Genomic DNA, 25712 nt, shown 5'->3' with positions numbered 1-25712 from the left:
CGTGATGTATTGTTGTCTCTAGCTTCTTTCACTTTGTTTTGTTGTCTGTGCCCATTAATGTTTGTACCATGTTTTGTGCTGCTACCATGTTGTTGTCATGTTGTGTTGCTACCATGTTGTTGTTATGTTGTGTTGCTACCATGCTGTGTTGACATGTGTTGCTGCCTTGCTATGTTGTTGTCTTAGTCTCTCTTTATGTAGTGTTGTGTTGTCTCTCTTGTCGTGATGTGTGTTTTGTTCTATATTTTTATTTAATTAATTAGTATTTTTAATCCCAGCCCCCGTCCCCGCAGGAGGCCTTTTGCCTCTTGGTAGGCCGTCATTGTAAATACGAATTTGTTCTTAACTGACTTGTCTTTTAAATAAAGGTTAAATAAAATAAAATGAAGAATATATCAAGCCTGTTGACAAGGAGTTCCCCACTTTCCATGGTTTTCAAAGGTAGGACTGTAGTTGAATACTTTTCAGTGTTTTTATAACAGGATGTAGGCCTCCATGGAAGTCTCTCGTTAGGCAGTTGAAGGGCTGGTGTACATCAACACATTTAGAATCATAGGAAAATAGCAAATGTTTCTGTAATTGCCATCCAGTGTTGTTGTTTGTCTCCTCCATCTCTCGCTCCGCTGTCAGACCAGCCTCAGCCAGAACCTGTCGGTTAGCCCTACATGAGCTACACATCTGGCAGCTATTAGTGTCTGTTTTACAGTGACAGCCTAGGTATTACTCTGTTAGCCCAAACACAAGGGCAGCTGAGCAGACGCTACCAGGTTTGTTTGAGCTGAACCCACTGCCCCATAGTACGCTTCTTACTTATAAAGCTGAGGGTTCTATACGATCTGAGGGTTCTATACGATCTGAGGGTTCTATACTCAGGGAAACTTCTTGCACTGCAACTTAAAAAGGATGCAGCTGAACGATGTACTCCCAATATCAGAACTGTGCAGGGCAAAGTTACTTCTTGTCCCAAAGAAATAAATAATACATTTGCTGAGTACCATGAGACCCTATATAAGAAACCTAAAGATGTTTCCTCTCCGGAGGACTTTCTCACACATTTGAAGCTGCCTGAGCTATCGCGTGATGATAAGGAAATAACAGCCGTCAGAAGCATACAAAATGTTAATTGTCCGGGTCCCCCTGTGAGTTCTATAAAACTTTCAGTAAAGAACTAATACCGCTAATCAGAGGGGTTCTTCATCAGGTTATAGAGCGCAATAAATATCCAGATACTTGGTGTGAAGCAATCATCACCCTGTTAAAGAAGCCAGGTAAAGACCCACTAGACTGTGGTTCCCATAGACCAGTAAATGTACTAAATTGTGACTCTAAAATCCTTACTAAGATTTTAACATGAAGAATTGAGGATGTACTGTAGTATCAAAATGTATCAATCCAGATCAAACCGGGTTCATTAAAGGATGTCACACAACGTTGAATATAAGACGACTTTTGAATATTATCAATTACTCTAAGACTCAACTCAAACAAACAGTTATACTATCTCTTGATGCTGAAAAGGCATTTGACCACATTTGATTTTGGGGAGCGCTTTTTGAAATGGATAGAGCTGATATATTCTAGTCCCAAATCATCTGTTAGAACTAATGGGAATATGCCGCATTCCTTTTCGCTACAACGAGGAAATCGTCAAGGAGATTGTCTCTCGCCACTGTTATTTGCCCTTAGTATAGAACCTCTGGCAGAAGCTATTCGAAGTGCGATAAACATTCATGGTCTGCAGGTGGGGTAAAATGAACACAAGATATCGATTCAATTCAAGGGGCTTTATTAGCATGGGAAACATATGTTAACATCTCTCTATATATATCTATGCAGACTATGTCATCCTGTACATAACAGATTCTGAGACAATGATTCCAAAAATATTCAAGTTGATAGGTGAATATGGTGCTACATCCGGCTATAAAATGAACGTTGGTAAAACTATTACTATGGTGACATTTGGTGATGCACCCTCAAGTATCAAAGACAACTACGCATTTAAGTGGACTGATACAAGCATGCGTTCCTCGGGTGTTAATATTACATCAGACTATGGGAAACTATATGCTTTGAACTCCCCCCTGTGATTAGTAAAATCACTGAAGATCCAGCCTGTTGGATGCCCCTCCCTATATCTCTAGCAGGTCGGGTTGCTTCAGTGAAAATTCATGTCTTACCAAGACTGCTCTGTTTTCAATGTTTCCTATTAAAATCCCTGCTAAAACCTTTAATCACCTAAATGCAGCCTTAGGCACATATATATGGCAAAATAAAAAGACTCGTATTAGTTATAAAAACTGCAGCTGTTCAAAGAATTGGGTGGGCTTGGCCTCCCTAACCTTTAATCATATTACTGGGCAATGCAACTTAATCACATAGCATCATGGATTCAACAACTGAAGGATTTGTCATGGCTTGAAATTGAGAGTCAATATTGTGATATGCCTTTACATTGTCTTCTCTTTATAGCAGGCCCTATTTCTATTGACAGGATTCAACAAACCACAATTATTACTCTTACATTGAAGACATAGAGGGAGGTTCAACACCAATATAAGCTGAGAAATTACATTTCTAGACACTCGCCTATATTTCACAACCCATCCTTTCTCCCTGCTGCTATGTCACAAGGATTTAGGGAATGGGAAGAGAAGGGCTTTGTAGTCTATCAACTATTCAAAGGCTCAATTTTTTTATAATTTCAAGAAATCCAGAAGGAATTCATTATATCCCAAACACATTTTTATAGGTACCTTCAAGTAAGGCAATTCATTGTTAAAAAAGGGATTGTTACAAAAAATGACGGAGTGAATTTTGCCTATTGGCGAGATGATTGAATCACTTTATCATGGGGAAAACAGAACTGGTTCAAATGTTTATCACAATATCTTTAACATGCAAATATGATCTTTAGATAATGTAAGGAAGTCATGGCAGGTTGAATGACAGGTGCAGATGTTACGCCCCTGAAAAAGGGGAGAAATAATCACGAGAGTGATACGGTATTGTTTCCTCACTGAGAACTTTTACTGCAATAAGGAAAAGACCGCGATTTCCCCGCGAACTTGGGTGGAGACCAGAGCAATCGATCTCAGGCTCATAGATTAAAGAGCATTTAGTAGATCACAGATCACTTTTCCCCTTCAATTAGGCACCACAAAATAAAGTAATCAATATAACGTTTACACATTCCTTTTACAATTCTTACCTTTTGTACGCTTGATGGATTTTTAACTTTTTAACACAATTATATGAATGTTATCCATCTCTATCAACTAATACAGAATGCATGATCTTTTTAACCTTAGATGTTTTAAGATCCTCACATACTATGCACTTACTAATACTTTTTAATGTATAACAGGCTATGAGTATTTCCTTTAACCTGTCACACAGATATCAGAGGAGAGCTGGGGGAACATATTGAAAACACTATATAAAGCCACTACATGTAACTAAACAAGGGACTTTCAGTTCAAGGTACTACATCGTTTATTTATGAGCCCTGATGAACTTAATAAATTGAAAAAAGGAATAGCAGCTACGTGTTGGAGGCAGTGTGGACAAATAAGTACTTTATCACAGATATTTTGGCAATGTTGCAAATCCATTTTTTTTGGTCTGAAATTCTCCATTTTATTCAGGACATAACAGGTATTATTATGCAACCAGACCCATGTCATCTCCTTTTAGGTATTATTCCTGTGGATACTCTCCAATCCTCTCCACTTAAATTGATAGTCTTCAGCTGGAGACTTACATTTCCCTCACTAACTTTAAACATCAGCTATCTGAGCAGCTAACCGATCGCTGCAACTGTACATAGCCCATCTGTAAATAGCCCACCCAATCTACCTACCTCATCCCCATATTGCTTTTATTTACTTTTCTGCTCTTTTGCACACCAGTATTTCTACTTGCACATCATCATCTGGTCATCTATCACTCCAGTGTTAATCTGCTAAATTGTAATTTCTTCCCTACTTTGGCCTATTTATTGCCTTACCTCCTCACGCCATTTGCACACACTGTATATAGACTTTCTTTTTTTCTATTGTGTTATTGACTGTACGCTTGTTTATTCCATGTGTAACTCTGTGTTGTTGTTTGTGTTGCACTGCTTTGCTTTATCTTGGCCAGGTCGCAGTTGTAAATGAGAACTTGCTCTCAACTAGCTTACCTGGTTAAATAAAGGTGAAATAAAAAAATAAAAAATAAAAATAGATTATCTTTTAGCAGCAGCAAGGAAATAAATGTGTAACAAAATGCTGGAAAAATGAACACGCACCCTCAAAAGATATGTGGTTAGGTCTATGTGGGGAACTTGCTGATGTGGAGAGAATTACATCAATCTTGCAACATAGACAGCAGAGGTATGAAGGTGTCTGGTCAGAGTTCCTGACATATCGTACTGGTCTTATTCTGTCATTTATTTCTGTTATTTTTCTGTGGCTTAATCCAAATTGTATACTTATTCAGACTCTTAAAATATTTGCTCTATACAGCCAAAATGTACCCTTAACATGTGAATGTAATTTCGCTCTTTAGTAAAGACAGCAAAGATAAGTTGTGTATGGTACATGTTCTTTACGTGCTCTTGAATAAAACATTTATGTAAAAAATAAATCATTCTGAAAGTATTCAGACCCCTTGACTTTTTCCACGTTTTGTTACATTACAGCCTTATTCTAAAATTAATTACAATGTTTTTTTTTCCATCATCAATCAGCACACAATACCCCATAATCACGAAACAAAAAACTTTTATTTTTTATTTTTGCAAATGTATTAAAAAAAAACTGAAATATCACATTTAAATAAGTATTCAGATCCTTTACTCAGTATATTATTGAAGCACCTTTGACATCGATTACAGGGTCGAGTCTTCTTGGGTATGACGCTACAAGCTTGGCACACCTGTATTTGGGGAGTTTCTCCCATTCTTAGATGCAGATCCTCTCAAGCTCTGTCAGGTTGGATGGGGAGCGTTGCTGCACAGCTATTTTCAGGTCTTCAGAGATGTTTGATCGGGTTCAAGTCCCGGCTCTGGCTGGGCCACACAAGGACATTCAGAGACTTGTCCCGAAGCCACTCCTGCATTGTCTTGGCTGTGTGCTTAGGGTCGTTGTCCTGTTGGAAGGTGAACCTTCAGGCCAAAGAGTTCAATCTTGGTTTCATCAGACCAGAGAATCTTGTTTCTCATGGTCTGAGAGTTCTTTAGGCACCTTTGGCAAACTCCAAGCGGGCTGTCATGTGCCTTCTACTGAGGAGTGGCTTCCGTCTGGCCACTCGACCATAAAGGCCTGATTGGTGGAGTGCTGCAGAGATGTTTGTCCTTCTGGAAGGTTGTCCCATCTCCATAGAGGAATTCTGGAGCTCTCATAGTGATCATCAGGTTCTTGGTCACCTTTCTGACCAAGGCCCTTCTCCCCCGATTACTCAGTTTGCCGGGCGGCCAGCTCTAGGAAGAGTCTTGGTGGTTCCAAACTTCTTCCATTTATGATTTATTTTTTTAAATGTATGAACGATGGAGGCCACTGTGTTCTTGGGGACCTTTAATGATGCAGAAATGTTTTGGTACCCTTCGCCAGATCTGTGCCTCAACACAATCCTGTCTTGGAGCTCTACAGACAATTCCTACGACCTCATGGTTTGGTTTTTGCTCTGACATACACTGTCAACTGTGGGACCTTTTATATAGACAGGTGTGTGCCTTTCCAAATCATGTCCAATCAATTGAATTCACCACATGTGGATTCCAATCAAGTTATAGAAACGTCTCAATGGTGATCAATGGAAACAAGATGTACCTGAGCTGAATTTTGAGAGTCATAGCAAAGGGACTGAATACTTATGTAAATAAGGTATTTCTGTTTAAAAAAAATTATCAAATTTGCAAAAATTATGGGGTGTTGTGTGTAGATTGATGAGGATTTTTTTTTAATGTAATCCATTTTAGAATAAGGATGTAACGTAACAAAATGTGAAAATAATTCAAGGAGTCTGAACACTTTCCGAATGCACTGTATTTCTCTTGCTTTTGTTTGTCTGTCATATCTCTTCGTGCCGACAACTTGAAAGGGAACACCACTGAATGGGAGACTTGTACTCTCCCAACTGAGTTTTTTTCTTGTCAAAAGATGTGCATCTGTTGAATGTCAAGAATATGATATATTAGTATTAGAATGAAAGGCTTATAAGGAAACTACACGTTAATCTAGCAAATATAATTACTCCTCTAACAGGAGCTGAGGGGAGGACGGCTATACTAATGGTTGGAATGGAGTGAATGAAATGGTATCAAACACATGGAAACCGTGTGTTTGATGTGTTCGATACCATTCCATTAATTCCGTTCCAGCCATTAGTATGAGCCCATTCTCCCCAATTAAGGTGCCACCGACCGCCTGTGACTCCTCTGTGCTTGGAATGGAATCCCTCATGCTAGCTAGCTAGCTAATTTTAGATTAATGTAGCAAAAGTTAGCTACTAGTTATGTAAAAAAGAAAACAACCAACTTACTCTTTTACCCAAAACTTTTGTCCATTCTCAATGTAATGAATTTGAGTGACGTTGCCAATTCTTGTTCCCAAATGTACTTAGCTATTTGGTCCTCAAAGTTGAACTCGAGATATGCCATTTTGAGAATGTAGAGCTTCCAGCGAACAAAGAACAGTCCCTCATCTGATTGGTTCGGGTACGCGGGCCTTCTGAGCCAGTATACACATCATCACACTCCCTCATCTGATTGGTCGAGTAGGCAGGCCTTCTGACTTTGTGGCTGTGGTAACTAGTGACTACCATGGACATGGGGAGATTTGCATGAGAAGACACGTTTCTGCTAAACATGAAAAGGTGGTATCTGCATCCCAATATGGCGACAGGAGTATGGGCGAGTGGGTGTGTCAAAAGGAAAGTAGCGGGCGTGTGGAAAGGAGTGGGTGTGTTGAAAGCAATGTAGTCGACGTGTGTGTAGGAGTGGTGTGTCAAAAGGAAAGTAGTGGGCGTGTGTGTAGGAGTGGTGTGTCAAAAGGAAAGTAGTGGGCGTGTGTGTAGGAGTGGTGTGTCAAAAGGAAAGTTGTGGGCGTGTGTGTAGGAGTGGTGTGTCAAAAGGAAAGTAGTGGGCGTGTGTGAAGGAGTGGTGTGTCAAAAGGAAAGTTGTGGGCGTGTGTGAAGGAGTGGTGTGTCAAAAGGAAAGTAGTGGGCGTGTGTGTAGGAGTGGTGTGTCAAAAGGAAAGTTGTGGGCGTGTGTGAAGGAGTGGTGTGTCAAAAGCTCTCTGCTATAGGTTAGACAGTTTTGATTGAGCTGTGTTTTTTTCTTCTCTTTCTTAACACACAACTACCATACATTGAGCTACCGTACCCCGAGAGTCTGTACTTCTGTTGAAGCCAGAGGATGAGTGTGAGTTGTATTTCACTGTTAGTTTAACACAAATAATTATACATTTTCAGTTATAAAACTGACGATTGTTTAATTTTTATAAAAAATTGGCCAACTCATGATGGGTGTACTGTTGCTTCATGCCTTATGTGCGTGTGCTTACTGTGACTGTGACCCTGATATTGGCAGCGGTGTACTGGTCGCCGGCTTATCGACTCGTGCAGCCCAACCAGCTGATTCGCTTTCCATACACCCACTCCTTTCGACACACCTGCTTGCCCATACTCCGGTCGCCATTTTGGGCTGCAGCTACCCATACCAGAGATAGAACAATGAGCCAGATGTTTTACCGGATGTATAAATCTGAAGCATCCGATTGGCATTTCCACTCACCACCAAATATGGTGATGAGAGGAAGCCCAGTGGCCGGCAGTGGCAGAAGATGGGACGAGATGGATTTTGGCCGACATTCTGCTAATTTTGATCTCCATACAGTTTTCTGTTCCCAAAACTAAAATCTGGACTAAGTGGACTAAGTTTTGTAGACATTACCCTTTGCCAAAGTTTACGTTTTTTGTTGTTGTTTAGAAGGAGCGCAAAGGCAAATGTATTTATTGTACACGCGCACTTCACAGAGTAGGCTTTCCCTAACGCAACCTACAGGCTAGAATGCTCCAATAAGATTATGCTAACTCGTGCTTGGCTATGCCCACCTCCTTGCTTGTGCTGCCCACTATGAATAATTTGCTTCCATTGGAAACAACATGCTGTGGTCTATCTTGAGTTAGTTATACAAATATTTTCCCATACTTGCCAGACGTTTGAAATCACGTGTTTGTAGTAGTGCACCTACCATGTGTTTCGCGTCAGCTAAGCAGTCCCATTACTTATCAATGTGCAACACTACAACACTAATGCATGTTTTAATTTATTTTATTTCACCTTTATTTAACCAGGTAGGCTAGTTGAGAACAAGTTCTCATTTGCAGCTGCGACCTGGCCAAGATAAAGCAAAGTAGTTCGACACATACAACAACACATTTACACATGGAATAAACAAACATACAGTCAATAATACAGTAGGAAAATCTATATACAACATGTGCAAATGAGGTAGGATAAGAGAAGGCAATAAATAGGCCATGGTGACAAAGTAATTACAATATAGCAATTAAACACTGGAATGGTAGGATGCGCAGAGGATGAATGTGCAAGTTGAGGTACTGGGGTGCAAAGGAGCAAGATAAATAAATAAATACAGTATGGGGATGAGGTAGATTGGATGGGCTATTTACAGATGAGCTATGTACAGGTGTAGTGATCTGTGAGCTGCTCTGACAGCTGGTGCTTAAAGCTAGTGAGGGAGGTAAGAGTCTCCAGCTTCAGAGATTTTTGCAGTTCGTTCCAGTAATTGGCAGCAGAGAACTGGAAGAAGAGGCGGCCAAAGGAAGAATTGGCTTTGGGGGTGACCAGTGAGATATACCTGCTGGAGCGTGTGCTACGGGTGGGTGCTGCTATGGTGACCAGTGAGCTGAGATAAGGCGGGGCTTTACCTAGCAGAGACTTGTAGATAACCTGAAGCCAGTGGGTTTGGCGGCGAGTATGAAGCGAGGGCCAGCCAACGAGAGCATACAGGTCGCAGTGGTGGGTAGTATATGGGGCTTTGGTGACAAAACGAATGGCACTGTGATAGACAGCATGTAATTTGTTGAGTAGAGTGTTGGAGGCTATTTTGTAAATGACATCGCCGAAATCGAGGATCGGTAGGATGGTCAGTTTTACGAGGGTATGTTTGGCAGCATGAGTGAAGGATGCTTTGTTGCGAAATAGGAAGCCGATTCTAGATTTAATTTTGGTTTGGAGATGTTTAATGTGAGTCTGGAAGGAGAGTTTACAGTCTAACCAGACACCTAGGTATTTGTAGTTGTCCACATATTCTAAATCAGAACCGTCCAGAGTAGTGATGCTGGACGGGTGGGCAGGTTCGGGCAGCGATCGATTGAAGAGCATGCATTTAGTTTTACTTGCATTTAAGAGCAGTTGGAGGCCACGGAAGGAGAGTTGTATGGCATTGAAGCTCATCTGGAGGTTAGTTAACACAGTGTCCAACGAAGGGCCAGAGGTATACAGAATGGTGTAGTCTGCGTAGAGGTGGATCAAATAATCACCAGCAGCGAGAGCGACATCATTGATGTATACAGAGAAGAGAGTCGGCCCGAGAATTGAACCCTGTGGCACCCCCATAGAGACTGCCAGAGGTCCGGACAACAGGCCCTCCGATTTTACATACTGAACTCGATCGGAGAAGTAGTTGGTGAACCAAGCGAGGCAATCATTTGAGAAACCAAGGCTGTTGAGTCTGCCAATAAGAATCTTGTGATTACCAGAGTCGAAAGCCTTAGCCAGGTTGATGAATACGGCTGCACATTAATGTCTCTTATCGATGGCGGTTATGATATCATTTAGGACCTTGAGCGTGGCTGAGGTGCACCCATGACCAGCTCTGAAACCAGATTACATAGCGGAGAAGGTACGGTGAGATTCGAAATGGTCGGTAATCTGTTTGTTAACTTGGCTTTCAAAGACCTTAGAATGGCAGGGTAGAATAGATATAGGTCTGTAGCAGTTTGGGTATAGAGTGTCTCCCCCTTTGAAGAGGGGGATGACCGCGGCAGCTTTCCAATCTATGGGAATCTGAGACGATACGAAAGAGAGGTTGAACAGGCTAGTAATAGGGGTTGCAACAATTTCGGCAGATAATTTTAGAAAGAGAGGGTCCAGATTGTCTAGCCCAGGTGATTTGTAGATGTCCAGATTTTGCAGCTCTTTCAGAACATCAGCTATCTGGATTTGGGTGAAGGAGAAGTGGGGGAGGTTTGGGCGAGTTGCTGTGAGGAGCGCAGGGCTGTTGACTGGGGTAGTGGTAGCCAGGTGGAAAGCATGGCCAGCCATAGAAAAATGCTTATTGAAATTCTCAATTATTGTGGATTTATCGGTAGTGACAGTGTTTCCTATCCTCAGTGCAGTGGGCAGCTGGGAGGAGGTGCTCTTATTATCCATGGACTTTACAGTGTCCAATAACTTTTTTGAGTTTGTACTATAGGATGCAAATTTCTGTTTGAAAAAGCTAGCCTTACAAGCTAGCCTTACCTTTCCTAACTGCCTGTGTATATTGGTTCCTAACTTCCCTGAAAAGTTGCATATCACGGGGGCTATTCGATGCTAATGCAGAACGCCACAGGATATCTTTGTGCCGGTCACGGGCAGACAGGTCTGGAGTGAACCAAGGGCTATATCTATTCCTGGTTCTACATTTTTTGAATGGAGCATGCTTATTTAAGATGGTGAGGAAGGTACTTTTCAAGAATAACAGGCATCCTCTACTGACGGGATGAGGTCAATGTCATTTGGGGATTTGGGGTGGTACCTGGTAGGTTCATAGATAATTTGTGTGAGATTGAGGGCATCAAGCTTAGATTGTAGGATGGCCGGGGTGTTAAGCATGTCCCAGTTTAGGTCACCTAGCAGCACGAGCTCAGAAGATAGATGGGGGGCAATCAATTCACATATGGTGTCCAGGCCACAGCTGGGGGCAGAGGGTGGTCTATAGCAAGCGGCAACGGTGAGAGACTTGTTTCTGGAAAGGTGAATTTTTAGAAGTAGAAGCTCGAATTATTTTGGTACAGACCTGGATAGTAAGATAGAACTCTGCAGGATATCTCTGCAGTTGATTGCAACACTTTGGCAGTTCTATCTTGGCGGAAAATGTTATAGTTAGGGATGGAAATTTCAGAGTTTTTGGTGGTTTTCCTAAGCCAGGATTCAGACACGGCTAAGACATCCGGGTCGGCAGAATGTGCTAAAGCAGTGAATAAAGCAAACTTAGGGAGTAGGCTTTTAATGTTAACATGAATGAAACCAAGGCTTTTACGGTTACAGAAGTCAACAAATGAGAGCACCTGGGGAGTAGGAGTGGAGCTAGGCACTGCAGGTCCTGGATTAACCTCTACATCACCAGAGGAACAGAGGAGAAGTAGGATAAGGGTACGGCTAAAGGCTATAAGAACTGGCCGTCTTGCACGTTCGGAACAGAGAGTAAAGGGAGCAGGTTTCTGGGCACGATTGCATAGATTCAAGGCATAATGTACAGCCAAATGTATGGTAGGAAGAGAGTACATTGGAGGTAAACCTAGGCATTGAGTAATGATGAGAGAGATATAGTCTCTAGAGACGTTTAAACCAGGTGATGTCATCGCATATGTGGGAGGTGGAACAACATGGTTGGTTAAGGCATATTGAGCAGGGCTAGAGACTACAGTGAAATAAGACAGTAATCACTAACCAAGACAGTAATGGACAAGGCATATTGATATTAGGGAGAGGCATGCGTAGCCAAGTGATCGTATGGGTCCGGTGAGTGGTTGGGCTGGCTGGGGACACGGCGATTCAGACTGTTAGCAGGCCGGGGATAGCAAGCTAGCAGTTAGCAGGCCGGGGCTAGCAAGCTAGCATAAGGGCCTTAGATGGACGTCGCGATGGGGGAAAGTCTGTTTTTGCCTCCTCGTGCGGTGACGTCGATAGACCAGTCGTGGAATTAGTAGGGTTCCAAGTAGCAGACGGGTCCAAGTCCAATTGGCAAAATGGGTATAGTGGTTCAAGAAACTGGCCGATGGATCAGCTAACAGTCCAATATGCTCTAGATAGCTTGCAGGCCACGGTTAGCAGAATGGGCCTTCAGTGGACGTCGCGCCTGAGGGGCCTGTTGGGATCCTCGGGCAGATTATGTCGGTATTCCAGTCGTGAAGGATCGGCGGGGTTCCGTGCCCCGTACCGGCTGTAGAAGGGGTTTCGGATATTGTAGCCGAGGAGTGGGATTCAGGAGTAGCCCAGGAGCCCTAGCCGGGAGATGGGTCTAGCATGGGCTAGCTCCAGGCTAGTTGGTGCTAGCTCCGGAACGGAAACATTAGCCAGGAGTAGTCAACCCGGGTTGCGGTTAGCTAGCTGTGATGACACAGATGAAAAGGTTCAGAGTTTGCGGTAGGAATCCGGGGATATGGAGAGAAAAATAGGTCCGGTATGCTCTGGTTTGAAACGCGTTGTACGAACTGGCGAGAGCTTTCCGAGCTAAAGGTTAGCTGATGACCGCTAGCAGTGGTTAGCTGACTGATAGCTGATAGCTGGAAGCTAGATAGCTAGCTAGCTTCAGTTGAGGTTTTCCAGTTCGGAGGTAAATAGAAATACTTTAGAAAAAAAACAGATCCACACCACACTGTGTGAGGCGGGTTGCAGGAGAGTATTTTGAAGTTGAGGTTTAGGAACGAGACAAGACAAATACAAAGACGTCTGACTGCTACGCCATCTTGGATCATTGCATACTTAACATTCCATTGAGTTTCAAAACAATCTGAAAGCAGAGTTTCCCCAGCTGAGTTTTGAACAATAACCAAGTATCCTGTGATTTGTGTTGCAGCCGTTTGCACAATGGTGTAGTCTCCAGCCCAAAGATTCTGCCAAGATGCCAGAGAGCTCGTGGAAGCTGGTCTTCTACACCATGTCCTGGTCATACAGCACCTACCTGCTTTTCTTCACCAACTACACCTTCTTCCACGACCCGCCCTCCGTATTCTATGGTAAGCCATAGACATTTTTTAAACGCTGCACAATTATTGTCAAGCGATACGTAGACCTAAAATAGTCAGCAGTGGAACTCAGTCGGGCATTCAACTGCTGTTGAGAGTTGTAATTGAATAATGCACAAGTTGCAATTTTCAAAATGTGGTAGTAAATGGGCAGTTTTTCTCTTGGTATGTCATTCAACGACAGACCTTAGAGTGCTACACTACATGACCAAAAGTATGTGGACACCTCCTCATCGAACATCTCATTCCAAAATCATGGGCATTAATAGATTTTATCCCCCTTTGCTGCTATAACAGCCTCCACTCTTCTGCGAAGACTTTCCACTAGATGTTGGAACATTGCTGCGGATACTTTCTTCCATTCAGCCACAAGAGTGTTAGTGAGGTCGGGCACTGATGTTGGGTGATTAGGCCTGGCTCGCAGTTGGTGTTCCAATTCATCCCAAAGGTGTTTGATGGGGTTGAGGTCATGGCTCTGTGCAGGCCAGTCAAGTTCTTCCACACCGATCTCGACAAACCATTTCTGTATGGACCTCGCTTTGTGCACGGGGGTATTGTCATGCTGAAACAGGAAAGGGCCTTCCCCAAACTGTTGCCACAAAGTTGGAAGCACAGAATCGTCTAGAATGTCATTGTATGCTGTAGCGTTAAGATTTCCCTTCACTGGAACTCAAACCATGAAAAACCATGAAACCAAACCATGAAAAACAGCCCCAGACCATTATTCCTCCTCCACCAAACTTTACAGTTGGCACTATGCATTGGGACAGGTAGCGTTCTCCTGGCATCCGCCAAACCCAGATTTTTCCTTCGGATTACCAGATGGTGAAGCATGATTCATCACTCCAGAGACCATGCTTCCACTGCTCCAGAGTCCAATGGCGGCAAGCTTTACACCACTCCAGCCAAAGCTTGGCATTGCGCATGGTGATCTTAGGCTTGTGTGCGGCTATGTCACCATGGAAACCATACATATTTAGCAGATGTTATTGCTGGTATAGCGAAATGCTTGTGTTCCTAGCTCCAACAGTGCAGTAGTATCTAACAATTCACAACAATCCACACAAATCTAATATTAAAGAATGAAATTAAGAAATGTATAAATATTAGGACCAGCAAATTCTTACTTACAATGACGGCCTAGGAACAGTGCCTAGGAACTGCCTTGCATAGACTTCAGGAAGTGTACAACACCTACCTCTGCAATATCTATCAGAGGTCAGAATATAGAGATCGAAGAGGAATACAAATACCTGGGTGTCCTCTTGGACAATAAGCTTCAGTGGAGTAAATGTACAGACCTGATCTACAAAAAGAGCCAACAGAGACTGCACTTTCTCAAAAAGCTGGGATCTTTTAATGTAGACTGTACTATACTGACTCTGTTTTACAAATCTTTCACTGAGAGTATTTTAACTTGTTGTATTGTTTGTTGGGTTGGCAGTGCCACTGTCAGCTAGAGAAATATGCTGAGAAGGATTATCACCACAGCAAGCAAGGTACTTGGAGTCAAACAGACAGGCCTGAATGAGATCTTTAAGGTCAGGGACCTCCGCAAGGCTCACAAAATCATTTTAGTCCTGTACCCGGACTTTGAACTACTCCCCTCTGGGCGCAGCAGGAAAAACAGAACTAGACAATCATTTGTGCCAGGTGGGATATCCCTCCTAAATTGTTCGGGCTAATGTTCCTATCGACTCAGTAAGGCCAGCAGGTTAGTCTTTTTTATATATTTTTTTATTATTGGTATGTAACTGTTATGACAGTTGTATTGTCAATTTTGTTTTGTATTTAAACGCCACTTTAAACGTGTACATTACACTGCAACAAAATTTCCCCATGCGGACAATAAAGTCTCTGGAAGCAACGTCAGCACAATAACTGTTTGTCGGGAGCTTCATGAAATGGGTACACAAGCCTAAGATTACCATGCGCAATGCCAAGCGTCGGCTGGAGTGGTGTAAAGCTCACCGCCATTGGACTCTGGAGCAGTGGAAACACGTTCTCTGGAGTGATGAATCACACTTCATCTGGCAGTCCGACGGACGAATTTGGGTTTGGCCAGGTGAAAGCTACCTGCCCCAATCCATAGTGCCAACTGTAAAGTTTGGAGGAGGAGGAATAAAGGTCTGGGGCTGTTTTGCATTGGTTTGGGCTAGGCCCCTTGGTTCCAGTGAAGGGAAATCTTAACGCTACAGCCTGTGTCCAAACCTTTGACTGGTACTGTATGTGCGTGCGTACGTGTGTGTCAGCGAGCATGTTGTGTCTATGCCAGTGTGCATATGTGTTTGCATGTGTGTATGTTCCAGTAGGCATGTTTGTGTGTACGTGCGTGCGTGTGTGTGTGTGTGCCAGCACGTGCTTGCCTTTCTCCTGTGAAGTTCCCCCAGGCTGCTCCTCTAACCCTTAGCCTCTCTCTCTGTCTTCTCCCTCTCCCAGAATGGAAGCGTGGCATGACGGTCCCCACGGACATCGCCATCGCCTACCTGATCCAGGGCAGCTTCTACGGACACTCCATCTATGCCACGGTCTACATGGATGCCTGGAGGAAGGATTCTACCGTCATGGTGGTGCACCACGTCATCACCCTGGCCCTCATCACCTTCTCCTACGCTTTCAGGTAACTGACCACTCCCTGCCTGCCTGGTGGCCCCAGGTTTGGGAAACACTGCCGAAATGTGATGCTTTGTAATCTACTGCCTTTCAGGAACATTGATGAAATATTGGCAACATATCCTCTTAGCAATAGTTGTAAACGATAGTTGTAGATGCTTTTGTCGAGTTGTCGAATCACACTCTTAGAAAACAATATTGGGCCCCATAGAAGAACCCTTTGAAGAACCCTTGTTGGTTCTAAGTAGAACCCTTTTGGTTACAAGAGGAACAGTTTTGGGTTCCATGTAGAACCCTTTCCACAGAGGAAATGGTTCTACCTAGAACCAAAAAGGGTTTTTAAATGGAACCAAAAAGGGTTCTCCTATGGGGACAGGTGAAAAACTTTTTTTTAACCCTTTTTTCTAAGAATGCAGAATGCTGATTTATCGTAGTGTAAAAAGGCTCTAGGTTATTTGATGTTGAAAAAAAACCTGGTGTTATTTGATGACTGTAAGACTATTCCCTTGCTTTAAACAATATTTGTTTCAAAGTCAATCCGTGTCATTGACTAAGACTAACCATTTGGCTTTCATATTGCACCATCCAGATAACAGCACAGCTATGTCCTCGGCTAATATTGTTTGTGTACTGTCACTGTGCTCCCCACTGCTCTCTCCTCTCAGATTCCACAACATTGGGTTGCTGGTGTTGTTCCTCCATGACATCAATGACATCCAGCTGGAGTTCACCAAGCTCAATGTATACTTCAAGACCCGTGGAGGGGGCTACTACCTCATCAACGACATCCTGTCCAACATGGGCTCTGTAAGCTTCAGCATCACCTGGTGAGGAGAGAGAAGACACACACAGACAAGCACTAGTGTTGGGGAGTAGTGAACTACATGTAGTTCAACTAGTGATTTAACTACGTTTCAGTAGCTTGGTGGTAGTTGAACTAAATTCAAATCTAAGTAGTGTTTCAGTAGTTAATTACTTGTTTTGCCATTTAGTGGTGTAGCTAACTACTGGAACTACACAACTTTCTTTACAAATGGAAAATAAAATACAGGTGAAGTGGGGGGAGGGTGTGGCTCATTTGGTAGAGCATGGTGTTTGCAATGTGTTTGCAACGCCAGGGTTGTGGGTTCTATTCCCACGGGGGACCAGTACGGAAGAAAAAAAAGTATGAAATGTATGCATTCACTACTGTAAGTCGCTCTGGATAAGAGCGTCTGCTAAATGACTAAAATGTAAGTAGGAAAGAATTTCCTTTCTTTTTCAGCATAACCCCTTTCTAATTTAAACTTGAAACAGTTTTTGTGTTTAATATGCTAAACTACACATTCTGTTAACATCTTACTGTTAGACGGGTATATGGGAGGCGAAGTCAAGTGCAGGAGAGCGGAGTATATTAAACAGGCGCACTTTAATACCGGTCAACAACGACAGCACATAAAACATACTAGTGCCACAAACACGGTCTAATACAAAAGTGCAGCGCCTGACAAAATAATCCCGTAACAATAAACAATTACACACAAAGACATGATGGGGAAGAGAGGACTAAATACATGTAGATTGATTGGGGAATGAAAACCAGGTGTGTATGGAACAAGACAAAACAAATGGACATATGAGAAATGGAGTGGCGTTGGCTAGAAAGCCGGTGACGTCGATCGCCGAACGCCGCCCGAACAAGGAGAGGAGCCGACTTCGGCGGAAGTCGTGACACTTACTCCAGAGTGATCTGACCTTGCAATTTGTAGTCTAGGACATTTCAAATTTAGATATGATAAATTATCACAGAGTAGGTTGGATGTAGTGAATTGTAGTGAAAATTCTTACACGGCGACAGTCGAAGCCAATCTTAAATGAATCATTGTTTATTTTCAGTTAACTGGAGAGATTCCAACAAACTCGATGCACCATAGTGAACGTCTGTCAGGAGCTCTAACGGGGCAGTCCCGTTTAGTTCCCTAATATACTGGTTACAGACACGTTACATAGGCGTTTGTTCCGGGATGTGTCTGGCACCGTCTCCTACTTTAAAGAACATATTCTGGGTGTTCTGCCAAATAGTCTAAAAGGAGGAGGTCATGACTCTCACGGTTGTCGAAAGGAGGAGCGGACCAAAGTGCAGCGTGTGTGTTGTTCAACATTTTATTTACACTGTGAAACTATGCAATACATATAAATAAACTGAATAACAAAAACAACAAACCGTGATGCAGAGTTAACATACACGTACTCAAAAACAATCTCCCACAAACCCAGGTGGAAAAAAACCCTACTTAAGTATGATCTCCAATTAGAGACAACGAGGACCAGCTGCCTCTAATTGGAGATCATCCCAAACAAAACCCAACATAGAAATACAAAACTAGAACCTGACAACATAGAAAAACTAAATTAGAAACCCCCCCTGTCACACCCTGACCTACTCTACCATAGAAATAACAGCTTTCTAAGGTCAGGACGTGACAGTACCCCCCCAAAGGTGCGAACTCCGAACGCACCAAAACAACAAAAGAACCCCCACCAACAAAAGGAGGGCTAGGGAGGGTGACAAATGTCTATGGCGGCTCTGGTGCAGTAAACAGAACCTTCTCATCCCGCGGATCCTCCAACAGAGGAGGCGGCTCCGGTTCGGGGCGTAACCACCGCTCCGCCCGCTTATCCCTCTGCTTTTGTGCCACCGAACCGTGGATCGTAGATCATCGCCAGGAGGCTCTGTACTGCAGTCCGCCGCCGGAGGTTCCGGGCTGCAGTCCGCCGCTGGAGGTTCCGGGCTGCCGACCGCCGCTGGAGGTTCCGGGCTGCCGACCGCCGCTGGAGGTTCCGGGCTGCCGACCGCCGCTGGAGGTTCCGGACTGCCGCCCGTCTCAGGAGGTTCCAGACTGTAGGCCGTCTCAGGAGGTTCCGGACTGTAGGCTGTCTCAGGAGGTTCCGGACTGTAGGCCGTCTCAGGAGGTTCCGGACTGTAGGCCGTCTCAGGAGGTTCCGGACTGTAGGCCGTCTCAGGAGGTTCCGGACTGTAGGCTGTCTCAGGAGGTTCCGGACTGTAGGCCGTCTCAGGAGGTTCCGGACTGTAGGCCGTCTCAGGAGGTTCCGGACTGTAAAACGTCGCCGGAAGCTCCGGACTGGGAACTGTCGCCAGAAGCTCCAGACTGGGAACTGTCGCCGGAAGCTCCGGACTGGGAACTGTCGCCGGAAGCTCTGGACTGGGAATGCGCAGTGGAGGCCTGATGCGTGGGGCTGGCACAGGTGGTGCCAGACTGGTGACACGCACCTCAGGGCGAGTGCGGGGAGCAGGAACAGGACACCCCGGACTGGGCAGGCGCGCTGAAGGCCTGATGCATGGGGCTGGCACAGGTGGCGCCAGACTGGTGACACGCACCTCAGGGCAAGTGCGGGGAGCAGGAACAGGACACACCGGACTGGGCAGGCGCACTAGAGGCCTGATTCGTGGGGCTGGCACAGGTGGCGCCAGACTGGTAACACGCACCTCAGGGCAAGTGCGAGGAGCAGGCACAGGGCGTACCAGGCTGAATAGACTCACTGGAGGCCGGGTATGTGGGGAAGGCACAGGATATACTGGGCCGTGGAGGTGCACTGGAGATCTCGAGCGTAGAGCTGGCACAACCCGTCCTGGCTGGATGCTCAACCTAGCTCGACAAATGCAGGGCGCGGGCACAGATCGCACTGGGCTATGAACGCGCACTGGCGACACAGTGCGCATCACCGCATAACACGGTGCTTGCTTCGTCACTCGCTCCCCACGGTAAGCATGGGGAGTTGGCTCAATGACACCCATCCTCCCCCCATATCTTTACCAGGCACAGGCAGGAACCAAGGATTGTTTGACACCAAAGACAAGATGCACAAAGTAAAATTTTCTTCACATTCCACCCTTTTATCACTTGTGTGATAGTAAATCAGTACATTTTAAGGTAAGCATTGTTTAATTTCTATATCATATTTCTATTGAAGTAAAGGAAATCAACACATAAAACCAGACACTTCATAATTTCAAGCCCTTTATTCTGGGTTGTACAATCCAATTGGTATTAGTAGATCATCATAATAAAGGTTATACTTCTATTAACGGGAGTGAATTTATCAAAAATACACACACATACACAATTTAGACAAACTAAGAAAAAAAACACGCTGCAGCCAATTTGGGATCCGCAACTTCCAAACAGGGATTACAACCAAGTTGCAGACGTCCACTCTGGTTGTGGGGAATTATTCTTGGCAACAGTGGTAGTGTATTTGGCGAGATCAGTCATGTTAGAAGAGTGATCTGGGACAAAAGTACAACATTCAATGCCAATGATTGCACAGGTGCCCCCTTGACCTGCCAAAAGTTAATCAAGAGCCTCTTTGTTACGAAGAGACAATTTACGCAATTCTTTTAGCATTTCCAATTTTCTGTACATCTCCTGAGATCTCCCAAATTTGGTCTTGGGCACATACATATTGACTTTCACAGGGAAGAGAGAGAACACATGTTATAACAGTTTCACAACAGTTTCACCGGTACCACTTGCCGTGCGGTAGCAGAGAGAACAGTCTACGACGTGTGACTGGAGTCTTTGACAATTTTTGGGACCTTCCTCTGACACCGCCTAGTATATAGGTCCTGGATGTCAGGAAGCTTGGCCCCAGTGATGTACTGGGCCATACGCACTACCCTCTGTAGCGCCTTACGGTCAGATGCCGAGCAGTTGCCATACCAGGCAGTAAAGCAACCGGTTAGGACGCTCTCGATGGTGCAGTTGTACAACCTTTTGAGGATCTAGGGACCCATTCCAAATCTTTTCAGTCTCCTGAGGGGGAAAAGGTGTTTCCGTGCCCTCTTCACAACTGTCTTGGTGTGTTTGGACCATGGTAGTTTGTTGGTGATCTGGACACCAAGGAACTTAACTCTCTACCCACTCCACTTCAGTCCCATCGATGTTAATGGGGGCCTGTTTGGCCCTACTTTTCCTATAGTCCACGATCAGCTCCTTTGTCTTGCTCACATTGAGAGAGAGAGAGAGAGAGAGAGATTGTTGTCCAGGCACCACACTGCCAGGTCTCTGACCTCCTCCCTATAGGCTGTCTCATCGTTGTCAGTGATCAGGCCTACCACTGTTGTGTCATCAGCAGACTTAATGATGGTGTTGGAGTCATGCTTGGCCACGCAGTCGTGGGTGAACAGAGTGTACAGGAGGGGACTAAGCACGCATCCCTGAGGGGCCCCAGTGTTGAGGATCAGCGTGGCAGATGTGTTGTTGCCTACCCTTACCACCTGGGGGCGGCCCGTCAGGAAGTCCAGGATCCAATTGCAGAGGGAGGTGTTTAGTCACAGGGTCCTTAGCTTAGTGATGAGCTTTTTGGGCTCTATGGTGTTGAATGCTGAGCTGTAGTCAATGAACAGCTTTTACGTTGGTTCTATCACTTTAATTTTAGACCCTCAATTTAGTACACACCGATACTTGTAGACAGTATATTTACATTGACATAGAGTATCTTCATTTTATAGTTCTAGCATTAACTTTTCTCATTCCGGCCCCCATTTGTGGTAATGACAGATTGGTATCTCAATGCATTCTTAGCCTAAATTAATATAAATTTCGCAGTGTGCAGACCTCCACAATCAACCTGATACCCTAAATAAACAATTTTGGATATGCCTAAATCAATTACAGGCATGGTTGACCACCCCCTCCCTCCCGGTACTCATCCTTCTGGCGTTTCTTTATGTGCTTCTTCAGATGGTGTTTCAGTTCATCCTCCCAATGGCACATGTTCAAAGTGGATGGTCCTTGATAATGTCTCTCTCCTGAGCCGCCACTGTCCTTTACAGTCCATTATGTCTTGCCCATTTTCCTACCAGTACACCAAAGTTTGGACAGGATCTCTCTCCATGCTCACTCCACGTGGACTCATGTCTCACTCCTAAGAGAAAAGGCATGAGAGAAAACGCAGTTGATAGCTTCGACTGGATGCTGTGTAAAGGTTGCTGGCTCGGACTCAGGTCTCACGGTAGAAGTGGTGAATTACCATACTTAACGCAATTGTCGTCATTGCTTCAGCTGGTTAGGGGTGGTTGAGGTTCACACTGTTCTCAGTCAAATTATCCCTTCCATGCATCTAGAAACCATCTGTGGTCACCTTCGCCATAACCTCGAGAGAGGACAGACCAGAACAACAGTTTAGTTTAGGGCATTTCTGATTCAGGAAATCCAGACAAATTATTCACTGTATGACAAATTATTCACTGTATGACAAATTATTACTACTACTAATATTATGAATACAAATGTATAAGACAAATGTCAAAGAGAATAACAACACACAGTTGAAACAATTGCATTATTGGAGTGCTATTGGAAAGCCAATCACCATTCACTTTGTTACTTTCACTAGTCTCCATATCTGTTTCCTTCAACTAGGACTCCCTTCTTCCCAATAGGAAGACCTTCTCAATCTACTACTACTAATACACATGGATCACTCTCAAACAATGTTCTGCTTTTCCCCCTATTTCAAGGTTAAAAACAAAACAAACACGATAACTTTCTCCATATAGTCTACCCTAACAATGTTACTCCATATATTGAATTCAAATTTCTGTTGCATATTCACTTTCTGCTTCCACTTATTATTTTAAGATTAATATGTAATGCTTTGGAGGGATCAATATGGATTAACTGAGCTGGCACTGTTTATCAGTGATCAGGTGATGAGATAGATTACTCCCTTGGTCTTGCATGAGATGATACCCCTAACAGGGATCTTTCGACCTGTATGTGGGTGTCTGAAGAAATACATTTTTATAGCGCTATTGCACTGTGTGCATGAGCCACATTTGTAGTTCCCATTTGGGACAGGTGTCAAGAGTGTCTGAGTGGGCTCAGGGGGCATGTCAGATCTCACCAAACTATCTCTGATATTGTTCTTCAAATTTGGGGTGTAATCTATCTCATCACCTGTTCATGTGGAAAAGGCTACGTAGGACAAACGAAAGACAACGCAGAACACCGCAGCTCAATCAGGTGTAAGAACATTGACTATCCATTTACTATCCAGTAGCAGCTCACGTTGTTGAAGCTAACCCTCCCATTTCCTCCCTTAAATACACAGGCATTGAGCATGTTGCTCTACCAAGGAGAGGAGGTAACATCAAGATTCTGCTACTACAAAGGGAGGCTTACTGGATATCATATCTAAAAACATTGACCCCTAGTGGTCTGAGTATTGACTTTGCTCTCAGGCCCTTCTTATGAACAAATGTTCCTTTATGAACAAGTGTTATAAATGTAACAATTATTTTTACAGCTTATTAGCGTACACCTAATATGTTCGCCCTGTTGATGATGCTCATTATATATTAAGGTTGAACCAAAAGATTACATGTAACAAAAATTTTATGAAATACGAAATTATTATGTGAAATTGAATGAAATGTTGATGCTAATACGATGTACAATATTCCATAATGTTTCTATATGATAACAATAGCGTAATATATTTAATATGCCATATATTATTTTTTAACAGTTTCACTAATTAATTTTAATGAACTTAATTAATCATAATGACACACCCCTCACTACTGTCATTGGTTACACTAATTGCACTGTGTGTCTACATAACCTGGTTCAAGTATTCATGACATTACCCTGAGGAAGGCTCAGTGATGCCGAAACGTTGGTAAATACCCATTCAATTGCTGGGAGATTATACATGGAGTGTGCGACTTTATTTTAATAGTTTATAGTCTCTATGGGGGTGCCACAGGGTTCAATTCACGGGCCGACTCTTTTCTCTGTATATATCAATGATGTCGCTCTTGCTGCTGGTGATTCTCTGATCCACCTCTGCGCAGACAACACCATTCTGTATACATCTGGCCCTTCTTTGGACACTGTGCTAACAAACGACTCTGTGCTGGTATTCTCCAAACGAACTTCAACTCCATACAACACTCCTTCCGTGGCCTCCAACTGCTTTTAAATGCTAGTAAAACTAAATGCATGCTCTTCAACCAATTGCTGCCCGCACCCTCCCGCCCGTCCAGCATCACTACTCTGGACGGCTCTGACCTAGAATATGTGGACAACTACAAATCCCTAGGTGTCTGGTTAGACTGTAAACTCTCCTTCCAGACTCACATTAAGTATCTCCAATACAAAATTAAATATAGAATCGGATTCCTATTTCGCAACAAAGCCTCCTTCACTCATGCTGCCAAACATACCCTCGTAAACTGACCATCCTACCGATCCTTGACTTCGGCGATGTCATTTACATTATAGCCCCCAACACTCTACTCAGCAAACTGGATGTTGTCTATCACAGTGCCATCCATTTTGTCACCAAAGCCCCATATACTACCCACCACTGCGATCAGTATGCTCTTGTTGGCTAGCCCTCACTACATATTCGTTGCGAAACCCACTGGCTCCAGGTCATCTATAAGTCTTTGCTAGGTAAAGCCCCACCTTATCTCAGCTCACTGGTCACCATAGCAACACCCACCCGTAGCACGCACTCCAGAAGGTATATTTCACTGGTCACCCCCAAAGCCAACACTTCCTTTGGCTGCCTTTCCTTCCAGTTCTCTGCTGCCAATGACTGGAACAAATTGCAAAAATCACTGAAGCTGGAGTCTTATATCTTTCTCTCTAACTTTAAGCATCAGCTGTCAGAGCAGCTTACTGATCACTGTACACATCCAATCTGTAAATAGCACACCCAACTAACTCATCCACATATTATTACTTACACTCTTGCTCTTTTGCACCCCAGTATCTCTACTTGCACATCATCATCTGCACATCTATCACTCCAGTGTTAATGCTAAATTGTAATTATTTCGTCTCTATGGCCTATTTATTGCCTACCTCCCTACTCTTCTACATTTGCACACACTGTACATAGATTTTTCTATTTTTTCAATTGTGTACGTTTGTTTATGTGTAACTCTGTTGTTGTTTATGTCGCACTGCTTTACTTTATTTTGGCCAGGTCGCAGTTGTAAATGAGAACTTGTACTCAACTGGCTTACCTGGTTAAATAAAGGTGAAATAAAATAAAATAAAGACAGCTGTCAGCGGGGTTTTCCATGGTACCGTTACGCCCTCACTCTAGTCTTCTCATAAGACTACTAAATAGCCTTCTCTCTATAAGACTACGGGAACCTTTTTATCCGTTACTCGCCTTGATTTTTCCTTTATTTAGTTTTTATACAGATTCATTTAAATGTACTTACTAAAATCAGTTGCCGTCCCTCATTTGTTAACAGAATATGTGTCTCCTCCTGGGGACCTCACAGTAAGGGTCTGGTCTGGGCGGGTCTTGTCGTCTTTTGGTCAGTCGGGAATTTCCCTCATGCGTCATGGTTTTCCTTGCAGACCACCACTGGAAAGCTCCACAGGCAGAATCAATCATCTTTTTCGAGATGCCAAGTTGGCATCAGGGACAGTCGAAGTCAATCTTAAGTGAATCATTGTTTATTAACAGTTAACTGGAGAGATTCCAACAAACTTGATGCACCATAGTGAATGTCTGTCAAGAGCTCAAACAGGGCAGTCCCATTTAGTTCCCTAATATTCTGGTTACAGACACGTTACATAAGCATAGTTCATAGGGTTGGTTCCGGCATGTGTCTGGCACCGTCTCCTATCGTAACTTAAAGAACATATTCTGGGTGTTCTGCCAAATAGTCTAAAGGAGGAGGTCATGACGCCCCCCCCCCCCCCTCATATCTTTACCATGCACAGGCAGGAACAAAGGATTGTTTATGACACCAAAGACAAGATGTGCAAAGTAAAATTTCCTTCACAGAATTACTTTTTCAAAATAGTTTAGTATAGTAAACTATATTTTCCTTAAGGGTAACTTTAGCGTAATGTAACTTCTTCCAGTGGGAATTAATTGGTAGATTGCAGGGCTCTCTATTTGCAGTAACAAGACGTTTTCTTTGTAGTAATGGTACAAGCATGAAATCATGAATCTGCGTTCAGTGTATTCTCCATGACACTCAGGGGCTGTTGTACAATGAAGTAATCATTGCAATAATTACCATCTGTGTAATTTTT

General features: G+C 43.6%; 1 protein-coding gene and 1 long non-coding RNA gene across 3 annotated transcripts in view; one reads left to right on the top strand and one right to left on the bottom strand.

The window, feature by feature from the left end:
• LOC115151727 (ceramide synthase 1-like) overlaps window positions 1–25712 on the top strand; it is a 52678-nt gene that overhangs the window by 15495 nt on the left and 11471 nt on the right. For both annotated transcript variants that reach the window (XM_029695908.1, XM_029695909.1), the window contains exons 2-4: window positions 12855–13014; window positions 15463–15643; window positions 16302–16463. In XM_029695908.1, coding sequence (XP_029551768.1) covers window positions 12855–13014; window positions 15463–15643; window positions 16302–16463 — 503 coding nt within the window. The remainder of the gene's footprint in view (window positions 1–12854; window positions 13015–15462; window positions 15644–16301; window positions 16464–25712) is intronic.
• Window positions 21280–24957, bottom strand: LOC115151729 (uncharacterized). Its single transcript, XR_003867350.1, has 3 exons — window positions 24884–24957; window positions 21670–21792; window positions 21280–21564 (listed from the first exon to the last, which is right to left on the bottom strand). It is a non-coding gene; the product is annotated as an uncharacterized LOC115151729 (long non-coding RNA).

The sequence above is a fragment of the Salmo trutta genome, chromosome 17 (assembly GCF_901001165.1).
Source record: "Salmo trutta chromosome 17, fSalTru1.1, whole genome shotgun sequence".
In the NCBI taxonomy this organism is placed as follows: Eukaryota; Metazoa; Chordata; class Actinopteri; order Salmoniformes; family Salmonidae; genus Salmo; species Salmo trutta.
Note: the sequence above shows the minus strand (reverse complement) of the source record. Positions and strands in the feature narration are given on the sequence as shown.